Source organism: Epargyreus clarus, unplaced genomic scaffold (assembly GCF_041222505.1).
Source record: "Epargyreus clarus isolate Ecla_fem2 unplaced genomic scaffold, WU_Ecla_fem_2.2 ptg000019l, whole genome shotgun sequence".
NCBI lineage: Eukaryota > Metazoa > Arthropoda > Insecta > Lepidoptera > Hesperiidae > Epargyreus > Epargyreus clarus.
Genome location: NW_027332227.1, coordinates 8,105,942 through 8,118,290, shown reverse-complemented (window position 1 = coordinate 8,118,290; position 12,349 = coordinate 8,105,942). Strand labels below are relative to the sequence as shown.

The following is a 12,349-nucleotide window of genomic DNA, read 5'->3' as shown; positions in this document are numbered from 1 at the left end:
ATTTATATCTGGTTAACAGGTACCTTGCTACAGGAAATAGCATGAAATCGTTGTATTTTGAATACTTGATTGGCGCTTCGACTATTAGTGAAATTATTCAGCATACATGCGAGCAGTTGTGGTTGTATTTGCAGCCTGTTTATTTAAAAGAAATGAGAAAAGAAGACTGGTTAAATGTAGCAGAAGAGTTTTCAAAACAAACCCACTTTCCAAATTGTATCGGTGCGATTGATGGCAAGCACATAAGAATCGAAAGACCCGAATATACTGGCTCAGAATCGTTTAATTATAAAAAGTTCTATTCTATTATTTTGTTTGCGATTGCCGATGCCAACTATAGCTTTGTGGCTATTGACGTTGGTGCATACGGATCCAATAGTGACTCTAGCGTATTCCGAAATTCAAATTTTGGTAGAAGACTTTTAGCAAATCAGCTGGATTTACCAGCATGCTCGGTAATACCACATTACAATGAAGGATCTGAAATGCCATTCGTATTTGTAGGTGACGAAGCTTTTCCACTTTTAAAACATTTGATGAGGCCATACCCAAGCAGAAACTTGACTATGAAGGAAAAGATTTATAACTACCGACTTTCTTATGCCCGAAGATTAGTAGAATGTACATTTGGGATTATGGCCAATAAATGGCGAATTTTTCATAGACCGTTAGATACAAAACTTGCACTATGCGATAACATAGTAAAAGCGTGCTGTATATTGCATAACTTCGTTCGAAAATACGATGGCAAGGAATTACCGGAAAAATTGGGCACCCACTGGCCCATTCCAGCACATTCGGAATCATTAAATATACATCCTATTAGAGATCGTCCTAATAATGACGTCATGCAAATACGAAATTCGTTTGCTGACTATTTTACATCTCGGTCTGGGGCTTTAAATTGGCAATACGATAATATATGATAATATAACTAAGTAATTGTAACTAATTAAATTTCAATATTAAAATTGTACCTACCTTTCTTTTTTTTCTCTGCTTCCGATAATGTTGTCCATTCCCTACACACATTTTGATATACCTCCTTCCAAAGCCGGGCCTTAATATTTCTGTCCCTGAATTGATTTAACGACTTGTCATATAACGCCGGCCTTTTTTCTACTTCACTAATAATTATTTTAGACACATTATCGTAGTCAACAGATATTTCTGAGTCGGACGACATAATTATATCACAATTCTCTTTTATATTCTGACTTTCCAAATGACGTTTATATTTTTTTTGTTTTTTTTTTTCTTTTTTTTTTATTCAGCCATTTCTGCGCGATGCTGCGACCGGTCGACATGATTTATATTGGACGCGTTGTTTACGTCTTTATCCAACGAAATATGTATTAAACCAACATTTATTTGAATTATTTTTTACTTTGTAGTGACATATAAGTCGGTGGTATTTTTTTTCTTAAAAAATATTTTAGCACTGCAAATGGCGACTTCCCTCTGCACTGGTCCAATCGAGACTGAATAAAAAACAATTGCTATGGGAGATAAAAAAACCGCGCTTTAAACAAGCCGCGGTCAAAATGTAACAATAAATCAGTCGACTGAAAAAGTCACTAGTGCGTGCACTTGTATAGAAAGCAATATGTTTTATATTTTAGCGGTTTCAGTCTTGCGGTTAAACGCGTGCGTTTAATCGCAGTGCGGTCTCAGCCTAAGGCCTGCTCGCTTAAGACTACAGTTATCATATATTCACACGCAAATGTTTTGTGGAATGTGGTGGCACAGTTATAAATACATATTTATATGCGAATTTCTTGCCTGTAGAAAACATGACAGCTCAATCATGTTTTCTATAAAATATTTTGTTGTTAAGAATTAATTGTTGTTAAGGTCAATCAAAAACGCAGCAGCTGATTTGTCTTTTTTCTCTCTGTGATAATAATATACAGGGACTAGAAAAAAATATTTTCTGATTGCTGTTTACTATATTATAAGGCTTTAAAACACATTTTGTTACAATTATATTTACAAGATTGTTATGTACATATTTATACAACCTTTACACTTCAAGAAATTTTAAGTTTGTACCTCATTCTTTATTTGAATAACATTTATATTTCGTATGATTATATAAGTAGGTAAATGTATGCATGTTACTATAGATCTAAAATTGTTGAATATATTTGTGATAGTGTAGAAACGTTATTGAGTCTGTTATAAATTTATAAGAACGTTATATTAAGTGTAAGTAAAGGTATTATAGCCAATTTTGTTGAATATTTAAATAATAAAAATTGTTAAGGTATTGCCGATGCACTGCTGGGGCTAATTGCTTGTTTTTCAATAAAACAATTGCGAAAAGCGGTATAAAAAGATGTAGGTTATTACAGATGATGGCATTCTTATAAATTTAGAAACAAAATAACTTTCCTGCATTCTAGGTCCCAATAATCTACTTAGGTATATAACATGTATCACGTGTGAACATTGCACTGTATACACAAAATATTTATGTATATAAAATATACGGCTGTGTGCTAGTTATAATTTAGTATATATAATTATATCACAATTACTGTTATAGAGATTAAAAAAAATATGAAATTGTTAAAAAAAATAGTTTGTCTTCAATATTTTATACAAAATGTGATGTCCTGTTACCTTTAAGTAGTGAAATGTGAAATAAATTTTACATTACAACACAATTTACTGGTTGTTGGCCTTTTATTTCTTTTGGATTTTCACCTCTAGACACGTCGTTTACAACTTGGGCTACTTCCTCATAGTCTGGCAACGCCATTGTTTGCAGTTTAGAATAAATTAAAGTATTATTTACTGCCACTTCAAAAGAGCCTGAAACGGAAAAAATTATTAAAGAACACATTTTAAGATGAAAGAATATATAAGATATAAGAAGAGTTGAAAGTAGTTTCTATTCCTGTAGCAGAAACTGCTACAAAGGCTACAAGTGAAAAAATTATGCAATAGTATGCTTCTGCAGTGGCACTACATAAATTTACATTGGAATATACATTTATATTTGTAATAAAAAAAAATATCCCTTTATCAAATAAATATCTATCTAAAAAATAAATATCTATTGAAAATATATCTATCTAGTACCTTGACGTCCTCTCTTACAAGAGACTGTGGCATTTGGTGTGCTGCCTTGTATTATCTGTGCTAGAGCTAAACAATGGCCTCCATAGTCACACGCTCCACTGGTAAACAGACGAACAGACTTAACACAAGCTGCTGTGTGGTATAAAACAAATATACATTTGATATAAGGCTGGATTTGAAGAAGGCTGAATAAGAGACTATTAATATTGTATGTAACATCTTTTCTCACTGTTCAAAGCAAATAAATTATCTTTATCTTTATACATTTTACATTCAGCGCTGGCTCTGGGTTTCATGGTGTCCTTTTACACTGACATCTGGTGTACCAGGAGCAGTCGCTTTAAGCATTGATCAATGGAAAGGCGTGCCATAAAGTCAAACGTGGAACCTAAATACAAGCACAATGGCTTGAGATTAGAGAGATGGCAGAACAGTAGCTTAAGTCAATAACTTATGCTAGTTATCCAGTTTCAACTCTAAAGCACGCGACGCTGATTTATATAGTTATTTACGTAATTGGGTACTGCCTGATTATTTGAGAATGAAGAAATATGGAAAGAAAATTTATGCACCTGAAAACCCTGAATGGTCTCGACGTTACATAAAATCTTAATGTTAAATAAATAACGTCTTAGATAATTTAATTACTGTAAGAATAAACCGGCACCGACGTCAGGATACCAATGTATTGATTACATAATATGTCTTTAATCAGTCAATATTATTATATTATATTTCAGTAAATGTAATTACCAATACTCAACCTCCACTTTAGGGCTTATATTCTGCTCACTGCTCGACATTATAACTGGATCTAATTGACTGCTCTAATAATAATTAATAATATTTACGTAATAAAAAGGAACTTCCTCATAAATAGTAACGAATACTCAAGTCTATTTAAATTCATAAAATTAGTTATATTTTCATACTATAGGCTTTAATATAAATGCAAAACAAACATTTTGTTTATTTACATAATAACAATAATAAATGTAAGAGAATAAATGTCAGAATCACATGTAACATAAGTCACTGTCACTTAGGGGTGGAATAATTGATTCTTAATAATCGATTAACTGTTTGGAATCGATTATTTACTCGATTATTTTAAGTTTTTTAACTCTAATTTAGTTAAGCTTTCAGGTTTAAGTAATGGTGTGATTAAAAAAATAGAGTACTGAGTAGTATTCATAGCAACGTGAAGCGACGCACTTCAATTTTGTTGATAGAAAACTCAGTCGCACTATATCTAGTGTGGTATCACCTTTATAACTTCATAAAGGCAAAAATATAAGAATCCATGGTTTCATATTTAGAAAAAATATTTTCTTTGTGATGATCTTTCAATCTGTTTTTTCTTCATATTTTGGTAAGTGCAGTAGAGTATGACGTTATAAATGAATCTTACTGCGTGATAATAAAGTCTCTTTTTCTTGTGTTGTTGTGAAAACTGCATTTCTGTTTAATAGTAAGACCATCTGGCTACCTGTCCTCCTTTGTAAATAAATGTCGATGTTCTGAGATACTGGATTTTATAAGATTTTTTGTATTTTTTCTACTATTTCCTGATTCCCGATGTCCAGTAGTGATGCCACGGTGAACTTAGATAAGATTCAGCGATATGTCATCATATTTCCCTTCATTGTTTATTTAAGCGATAATGTTTATTTTCAGTAGTATTCTGATATCAATATGGACTACGATTACTTGATAAAACTATTATGTGTTGGAGATTCTGGGGTTGGGAAGACGAGTTTTCTGTACAAGTATACAGATGGAGTATTTCACACTCAGTTTATATCCACTGTTGGGATTGACTTCAGGGAAAAAACTGTGGTAAGTATTTTCTTTTGATTTTTCTTTACTGTATATAAGTGTTATTGTTTGATTACTTACTTACTTATATTTCGGTGCTCTTTAAAAGAAATTTGTCCCATATGGAAGCTTGAAAATATACTTAGATGACTATCTACTTATTTACTTTAAAATAACACAACTTGCACATCATTTTTCACAGAATCTGTATAAATAAGAATAATATATAGAAAACTAAAAATATATACTTAGAAAACTCAAAATATGGTTTAGAATGAAAACAATATACCTCAAATGAAATGAATTGTGTGCAAACGGTAGTAGGATTGTATAGGAAACTAGTATAAAATGAAGGAAAAATATTTTTTTTTTTAATCTCCTTTTATCCTGCAATCTGCTTCTCAAGGCATTTAGCTGGAGGTTATGTGGTTAATGGTAGGCATGCATGGTTTACACCCAGTGGCGCACCCATTTATAAGTGTATCCTTGTAGGCAATTTCTAAGAAGGGAGAAGGTCCTGGGGAGCTCTCCTTAAAAATATTTAAAAATCTAATAATAAGTAATACACAAGTTGCTAATAGTTTTTTTTTTACTCCTATCCTCTAACATGTATCAGAGACATTTTTAAACTACATACTCTTCCATACTAGTTCTCAATTGTATGCCTCTCGTACTTTTATTCTTCATGCCTGATCTTTCTTTCATACTTCTCTTTTATTCTTGATTTTAATTATTCTATTTCTATCGGTTCACCTATTGTATGCTATTCTATGCTCTATTTTACTCTTCTATTTTATTATTATTTCGTTACTTTCTTAAAAATAAAACAAAATATTGTTTCTTTATTTACATTTGCTTTTTCTATCTTAATTATTCTACATTTCTTATATACTTATTTGCTAATTACATTTTATTTTCTTCTTATTTCTAATGCTGGAGCTAATAGTTTGTTACAAAATTCCAGATTTATCAGCAAGGTAGCCGGCAGCACCGCATACACTTACAACTTTGGGATACTGCAGGCCAAGAAAGGTAAACATCTTGACATATAATCAATATTTAGTATTAATTTATATATTGCAACTTATACAAAATTATTAGGCTCAGGTTAAAAGTTTTTTCTTCTAAAGTACAGTAAGCTTTCTAGTAGTAGTAGTAGTAGTAGCAGTAGTAGTCTAGTCTACTACTACTAGTAAGTTTTCTACAATACAATAAGCTACAGTTGTTGTGATGTAATTTTTTTAATGTAGCTGTGTGTCAATATTAAATATTAGAAATATAAAAAAAACCTGTCAAAAATTTTGTCCTAAACTTGGGAATATGATACATTATTTTTATGAATAAATTCTGGAATCTTTGAATTATAATAATTGTTTTTTTTCTAGGTTCAGAAGCCTGACAACTGCATTTTATCGTGATGCGATGGGTTTTCTTCTGCTCTTTGATTTGACAAATGAAGCTTCCTTTCTGGAAGTAAGGAATTGGATTGAACAGTTAAAAGTGAGCATATTTACAATTGGAACTGTGTATAAAAAATATAATAAATCTGGTATAACAATGTTAGAAAGCAAACAATGAATCCAGAGACAATTATTATCCATTATTTTTTTTCTTTATAATATAGAAGTAGTAAATAAACATGCGGTCTATGTTATTCGACTGAATTGGCTACTTTATTTATATAAATTTAACGATTTATGTGGTAAAACTTGCTAGAATATTGTATCTTACTATAGTTTATTTTAATATCTATGGATGACTTTTTCAGACACATAGTTTAAATGATGACCCTGATATAGTACTCTGTGGTCACAAATGTGATCTTCAGGAGAAGCGACTTGTGAACCAAAACCGTGCCAGAGAATTTGCAAAGAACTATAACTTGCCGTATTTGGAAACTAGTGCCAAAACTGGACAGAATATTGACCGTGCCATTGAAATTCTGCTTGATAGGATCATGTTAAGGTGAGAGGTATTTTTAAAATACGATTTTTTACCAGTAGGTATTAGGTTATTTATTACATTTATGATTTATAACTACTTTTGTTAGGCATATGGGGAAAAGATTTTTGGTATAGTCACTGTGCTTGGTTATGTGGAGGCTGCTTTTTACAACGCTTCTATTAACTTGACCTGTATGTCCGTATGTAACAGAATCTTGGAACGACAGCAGCTGGCTGGCAATGCACGAATAACAGTTCTTGATGGCGAAAACATGAAGTACTCTATTTAGTTAGTACCAATGAAGTTTCTCATTAATGTACTATGAATATATTTACTTTCAGAATGGAGACATCCGTGGAATACGCGATGCTATGTGCTTCGGGCAGGCGTCGTCAATCTCTCCAAAAACTTGCCGCTAAACAGGAAAAGAAATTTTGTGCATGTTGAAGTTATAGCTGTGATCTCTACAATTTTTACATTTGACTTGGTGACTGAGTACATTTTTTCTGCCTTTAATCTAATATTCAATCTATATTAAAGATTTATAGCAATCATTTACTTATATAAAGTTGTAAAGGACTCCATTTTGTCCTTTATTTGTATTGACTTACAATAGAAATATTGAATCGCTATAAACTTTTCAACTTAAACGGCTGCTCTATTATGAGACTGATTTTGATTTCTATACTTTGTATTATTGTGGGAATTTAACCTACATTATGTTTTTAGTTACTGCCTATTTTAGTTTGAAATTAACGTCAAAAATATAGCACAAAGAGTAGAAAATGAATTGGTACCTACACGCACAATATGATTGACAATAAATCCATGTATTGTCGAATTATTGCATGTTTGCGGGCAAGTCACTTGTATCATTTCATTATAACATTAAATATTGGACATGTTCACCTAGTTCGGGAATATCATTAATGACAGTACAAATCAATTTTATTCATATTTAAGTGTGCTACTCTGTGCTTTGGCTTCAAGTTAAATTATATCTTTGTGCTGCTAAATTATATTGTAATGTACTTTCGAGTATTAGTGTAATTCTTTGTGTACATATTTCTAGGCAAATTATAAAAGTCCTTTATTCCTATTTGAATTATAATATGTATGATGAGATGATAAAATTCGAATTTGGCATAGGGTCATCCAGAAATTATGTCACACGTTCAAAGGTAGCTTGGTGAAAGAGCATATTAAGATGCATCTATTAATTACATGAGGCAAATAGCCAAGGGAGGAGTTCGAGCCCAATTTGACCCAATCATATGGGAGGAGGGGGTCTCGAACAATATAACCTACCTACAGTCTATCTAGTCGTAAATACTAGTCAACTAGTCCTTAGTAAAATATTTAAAGTGAGTAAATAATGATATAATCCTCGCGTAATTAATGGAAGACTTTGTGAGTTTCATCATTCACTTAGTATTGAAATGTCATTAGCATAAGAAAGGGGAGGGGTGGAGGGTGTTCGCAAAATAATGCAAGATCAGAAGGACGAATGAAAAGTAAAATATATGTGGCATACGTGACGTGTGACGATTTGTAGGTGACCCTAAAGTGTACGCAATGTGGGTCCAAGTAATTATATGGCATCTTTGAAATTGGATGTATGGAACGTGAAAGAATATTGATGGTGAATTTTAAAGCCTATGTGAAGCTTACAATGTGTACTCCGCCCTACTTAACATTCCATTTTGCTTAATTGGTGTAAGCGTAATAATTTAAGCTTAAATTTTATTATTATAATTATATTTACATAAGTTATTGAACTTGAAGTTTCGAATGAGATTAGCTAAATATTGTTATTGACTATCTTAAAGAGAACAAAAATATTTATAATGATCAAGATGTTATGTAATTTGAAATATTTATATCCATTGTTTTATAAGTTCTTGTATTGAAGTTATTGTATAATTTATAATTCATATTTAAAAGTTATTTGCGATTTGAAATATCTGAAGCTATGAAGTGTATAATTATTAATTTGCAATGATCCTAACTTTAAGAATTTTGAGTAAAATAGATATTTCATTTTTAATTTGTTTAGATGCACCGCCTTTTGTTATTCAAATGTCATATTTTTTTGTTATATAGAAAACAAATGCCATTTTTAAAGTTTTATAGAACTTTGTCGTTAATTATGTGAAATACTAATTTATAAAATTATATTATGAGTGTGTGTGTGTGGTTGTAGATTTCTAAAGTTTGTTGTGTTTTGGTTAAGTAAGTATTTGGTGCTGATTTTACTTCAAAACTGATGATTTATTATAAATTTTATTAACTTTTCCAGTTTTTGAAAAATATAATTTTCGTACATTTATGGTCCACGTGATCAAAACATGTCGCCTATTTCATTTTATACAGTGAGTAATATAATTATGTCTAAAATCATTATTGAATGTCATCTAAATGATTATTTAACATTATTATGATATAGTTTTCATGTTGGTAGTAGTTATAGTGATTTATTTAACACTTGTGTTCCTGACAAAGATTGCAGGGTACGTTATTCTAGTCAAAAAGATCTTTATTCAAGATTGTTATACGTTTTACATTATATTATTTTATTATATACGTTGATGTTGCACGTGTGTGAGTTGATAGGCATGAATAATTGAGATTTAATATTGTTATAGGTAAGAAAACCGTTTATAATATTTATATTTAATCGTCTATAAAAACAGATATTGTTATTCCTTTATGAGTCTGTCCAAACCAATGGAAGCCTACGTTAAAATAACACTTAGTTTCTAGCACTCACATAGAGGGCAGCACTTGCAAAATAGATGCAGACAAATTAAATATAGTAGGTATGATAAAATTAATTAGATTATTGTTGCCTACTTGAGAATTATCCGGGATTCAGTTAATATAATCTTAATTAATAATAGGTTTACCATAGGGTTCGTACACAAAACTGCGATGCGACGTCGCATCGCAAAAATCTGCGAGCTCCCTCGACGCATCGCAAGAACTTGCGAATTGATTCGCATCGCACAGTGGTTGTTGTTGTTGGTCACCCTGAGAGACGCTACGCCGCACGATATCGCATCGCAGCAATTCGCATCGCAATTTTCTGCGTTGCGAATTCGCATCGCGTCGCATCGCAGTTTTGTCTTCGAGCCCTTAAACAGAGCTTGTTAATGTTATAGATTTAAAGGACCTAAATAACTATTACAAATAGATATTCAAAGTTAATCTAATAATTCTTTGTAGTAATTGCACCTTTCACGTATTTCTATTGGTTCGGATATACTTCAAAATGTATTAAAATATTTCCGATTTAGCGCCATAATCAGTCTATCCATATCAATAGGATGTTTCTACAATTTTAATACCATTGTTGATGTAGTTTCATAGTTTTATTCTATTAATTATAAATCGAGTATTTGTAGGTTAGTAAATTTATTAAAATTTGTATTATCCTTGACCAGACTGCCATTTGTGGAATTCCATATAAGTGTGTCAATTTGTAAACAATTACCTACCTTGTCTATGTATTGTGTATTGTAATAAAGTGTGGTAATTGAATCTTTGTCTATTATTCATATGGTAGAGTCAACTTATCCAGGATGGTCTGTAATGTGGCGAGTCACGTGCTGATAGTGGTGTTTAGTTGTGTGTATAAGGTATACTATGATTTATATTGCATACATTTGCTCTTGTTATAGGAAGGCCAGTAAATACACACTTATCTTTGACAATGTGTAGTATGAAGAAATTGTCAAATGTCGATTTTTGGCAGACGAATTATTTAATAGATTGGTATTATTATTATATACAGCAGGCGTGGGAAGAGATTGTGAAATATCTAGGTATAATTATTAATAACGGATAGAAGTTAATCAACATTGCTAAAAAGTAGCAGATTTACCGTCACCTCAGAGGTTTGGCTAAGTATCGCTTAAACTCCACAATTTCACTTCTTTATATTAATTTCATTTCCTCCTTCATATTCATATCTATTATAAAATTCAACATTTGTAAGTGGATTATAAAATTACCTGTGGACTTAGTTGTATATAGGTAAACATTCTTATACCACAGATTAACTATGGAATGATAATGTTTACATCAGTGATCAGTGAGGTATGAAACAATTTAATAATAAGTACCTACCAATATAAGTATATCAAATAGATGTAGGTAGGGTCTGTATGCCCAGCGATTTATCCCAATTCCCATATGAACGCACGTGCTTCGTATGAATTAACACGTTCCGGATCGAAAGGAAATTATAGGCCCGCATAATAATGAGCACACAATCCATTTCCGAATCTCTAGATCAAATAGGAACAACTATCCGTACGTATCTACTACATTGATTGAACGGATTTTGGGTAATTTGAATGAACATAACTATCTTTCTACAAAAATTCAACAACGCGTTCGTATTGCTTTCGTTCTTAACTCAGTATTCCGATAAGTAGAACAAGTTTTATTAGCTTCCACATGATAATAGGCTCAGTTTCGAAGAAATCGTCATGAATTTTGGTGAATGAATGAATCGAATGCCCCAATTTATTTCATGAGTCTAAGCAGACTTTTACCTACTTTCAGAAATAGCTACCTCAATTCTTTAGGATAATTTGTGATTAATTTAATATGCTAGAAATTAGGTCGGTATTCATTAGAAATATTCAATTTCTCGTTTATATTACTTTATATAATCTTGACAGAAGTGTAAATTAAATGACATTTATTTTACACTAGGGTAGGGTAGGTAGGTATTTATAAAATTAACAGGTAGTGAATCCGGTAGTTAGCAAAGGTAGCAAGCTATCAGATTTTGTGGTTTCTGTGCGTTGTTTTAATTGCGAATAAGTTTACAGGTCCATAGATTGATACTCCCACGAGATTTTTTTCTGTGATCTGTAAAACATAAAGTCATACGGAAATTCATCAATTTTGCTCATGATTATCATAGAGCTGTGAGTGCTATACCATAATGCTACAGAATAAATCGAACTTACCTAGAGCCAAGCCTTAATATAATACGTGTATAGCGTGTTATATCCTACTGAATAGCTTTTGAAACCCCAAACTAGAATCGAGATGAGGGGTCGCAAGTTCGCCTCACTGCAATCACCTCGCCCCTCCGTACGCTTGCAGTATTTTCTCTTCGAAACCGTTCCGAATGAGTCTTTTGCGTGTTGTTTTAGAGCTTTATTTTAGATGAAACCCAAATACTAGGCCGCCGGAGAAACACAATGCATTTTCAAATCGACTTTGTTGCAAAGACCCAGTGTACAAATTGGTCCAATGATGAAAGACGCATCGTTCGTGCCTACAGCGCAGCCGCGGAAGCTATACACGTACAGAACTCCAGCGCTAATCTCGGGCATATTCAATGTCGTTTTGTTATCGTTTTAGTTCGTAAAACTTTTAATATTCATGTCTCAAATATTTCGTACGCCGCGTCTGTGCTCGCCGGTGTCTGGAGATCACGTTTTTTGTTTAGGAAAAGTTAGGTAGCATTTCTTAAAGCGTC

At 31.9% G+C, this 12,349-nt stretch overlaps 1 protein-coding gene and 1 long non-coding RNA gene across 6 annotated transcripts; one reads left to right on the top strand and one right to left on the bottom strand.

The window, feature by feature from the left end:
* Positions 1 to 2,776: 2,776 nt before the first annotated feature.
* LOC140749978 (uncharacterized) lies at positions 2,777 to 4,117 on the bottom strand. Its single transcript, XR_012103145.1, has 3 exons — positions 3,852 to 4,117; positions 3,088 to 3,185; positions 2,777 to 2,817 (listed from the first exon to the last, which is right to left on the bottom strand). It is a non-coding gene; the product is annotated as an uncharacterized LOC140749978 (long non-coding RNA).
* Positions 4,118 to 4,291: 174 nt separating this feature from the next.
* On the top strand, positions 4,292 to 9,753 carry Rab27 (RAS oncogene family member Rab27). Of its 5 annotated transcripts, none has more exons than XM_073083471.1 (6): positions 4,292 to 4,459; positions 4,765 to 4,926; positions 5,870 to 5,937; positions 6,291 to 6,405; positions 6,674 to 6,870; positions 7,191 to 9,753. In XM_073083471.1, the coding sequence occupies exons 2-6, from the start codon at positions 4,783 to 4,785 to the stop codon at positions 7,294 to 7,296; spliced, it is 630 nt and encodes a 209-aa protein (XP_072939572.1). In that variant the 5' UTR covers positions 4,292 to 4,459; positions 4,765 to 4,782; the 3' UTR covers positions 7,297 to 9,753. The 5 variants fall into 5 exon arrangements, with proteins under 5 accessions (XP_072939572.1, XP_072939574.1, XP_072939573.1 ...); XM_073083473.1 differs by lacking the exon at positions 4,292 to 4,459 and adding an exon at positions 4,537 to 4,558 and having other exon boundaries at positions 4,768 to 4,926; XM_073083472.1 differs by lacking the exon at positions 4,292 to 4,459 and adding an exon at positions 4,542 to 4,558.
* Positions 9,754 to 12,349: the final 2,596 nt, after the last annotated feature.

Excerpts from the sequence above, each read along its gene's own strand:
- Rab27 (XM_073083469.1), top strand. The coding sequence starts at position 4,666 with ATGTCCAGTAGTGATGCCACG. Across the intron at positions 4,927-5,869 it reads ACTTCAGGGAAAAAACTGTG|ATTTATCAGCAAGGTAGCCG; the intron begins GTAAGTATTTTC and ends ACAAAATTCCAG. Across the intron at positions 6,871-7,190 it reads CTTGATAGGATCATGTTAAG|AATGGAGACATCCGTGGAAT; the intron begins GTGAGAGGTATT and ends ATTTACTTTCAG.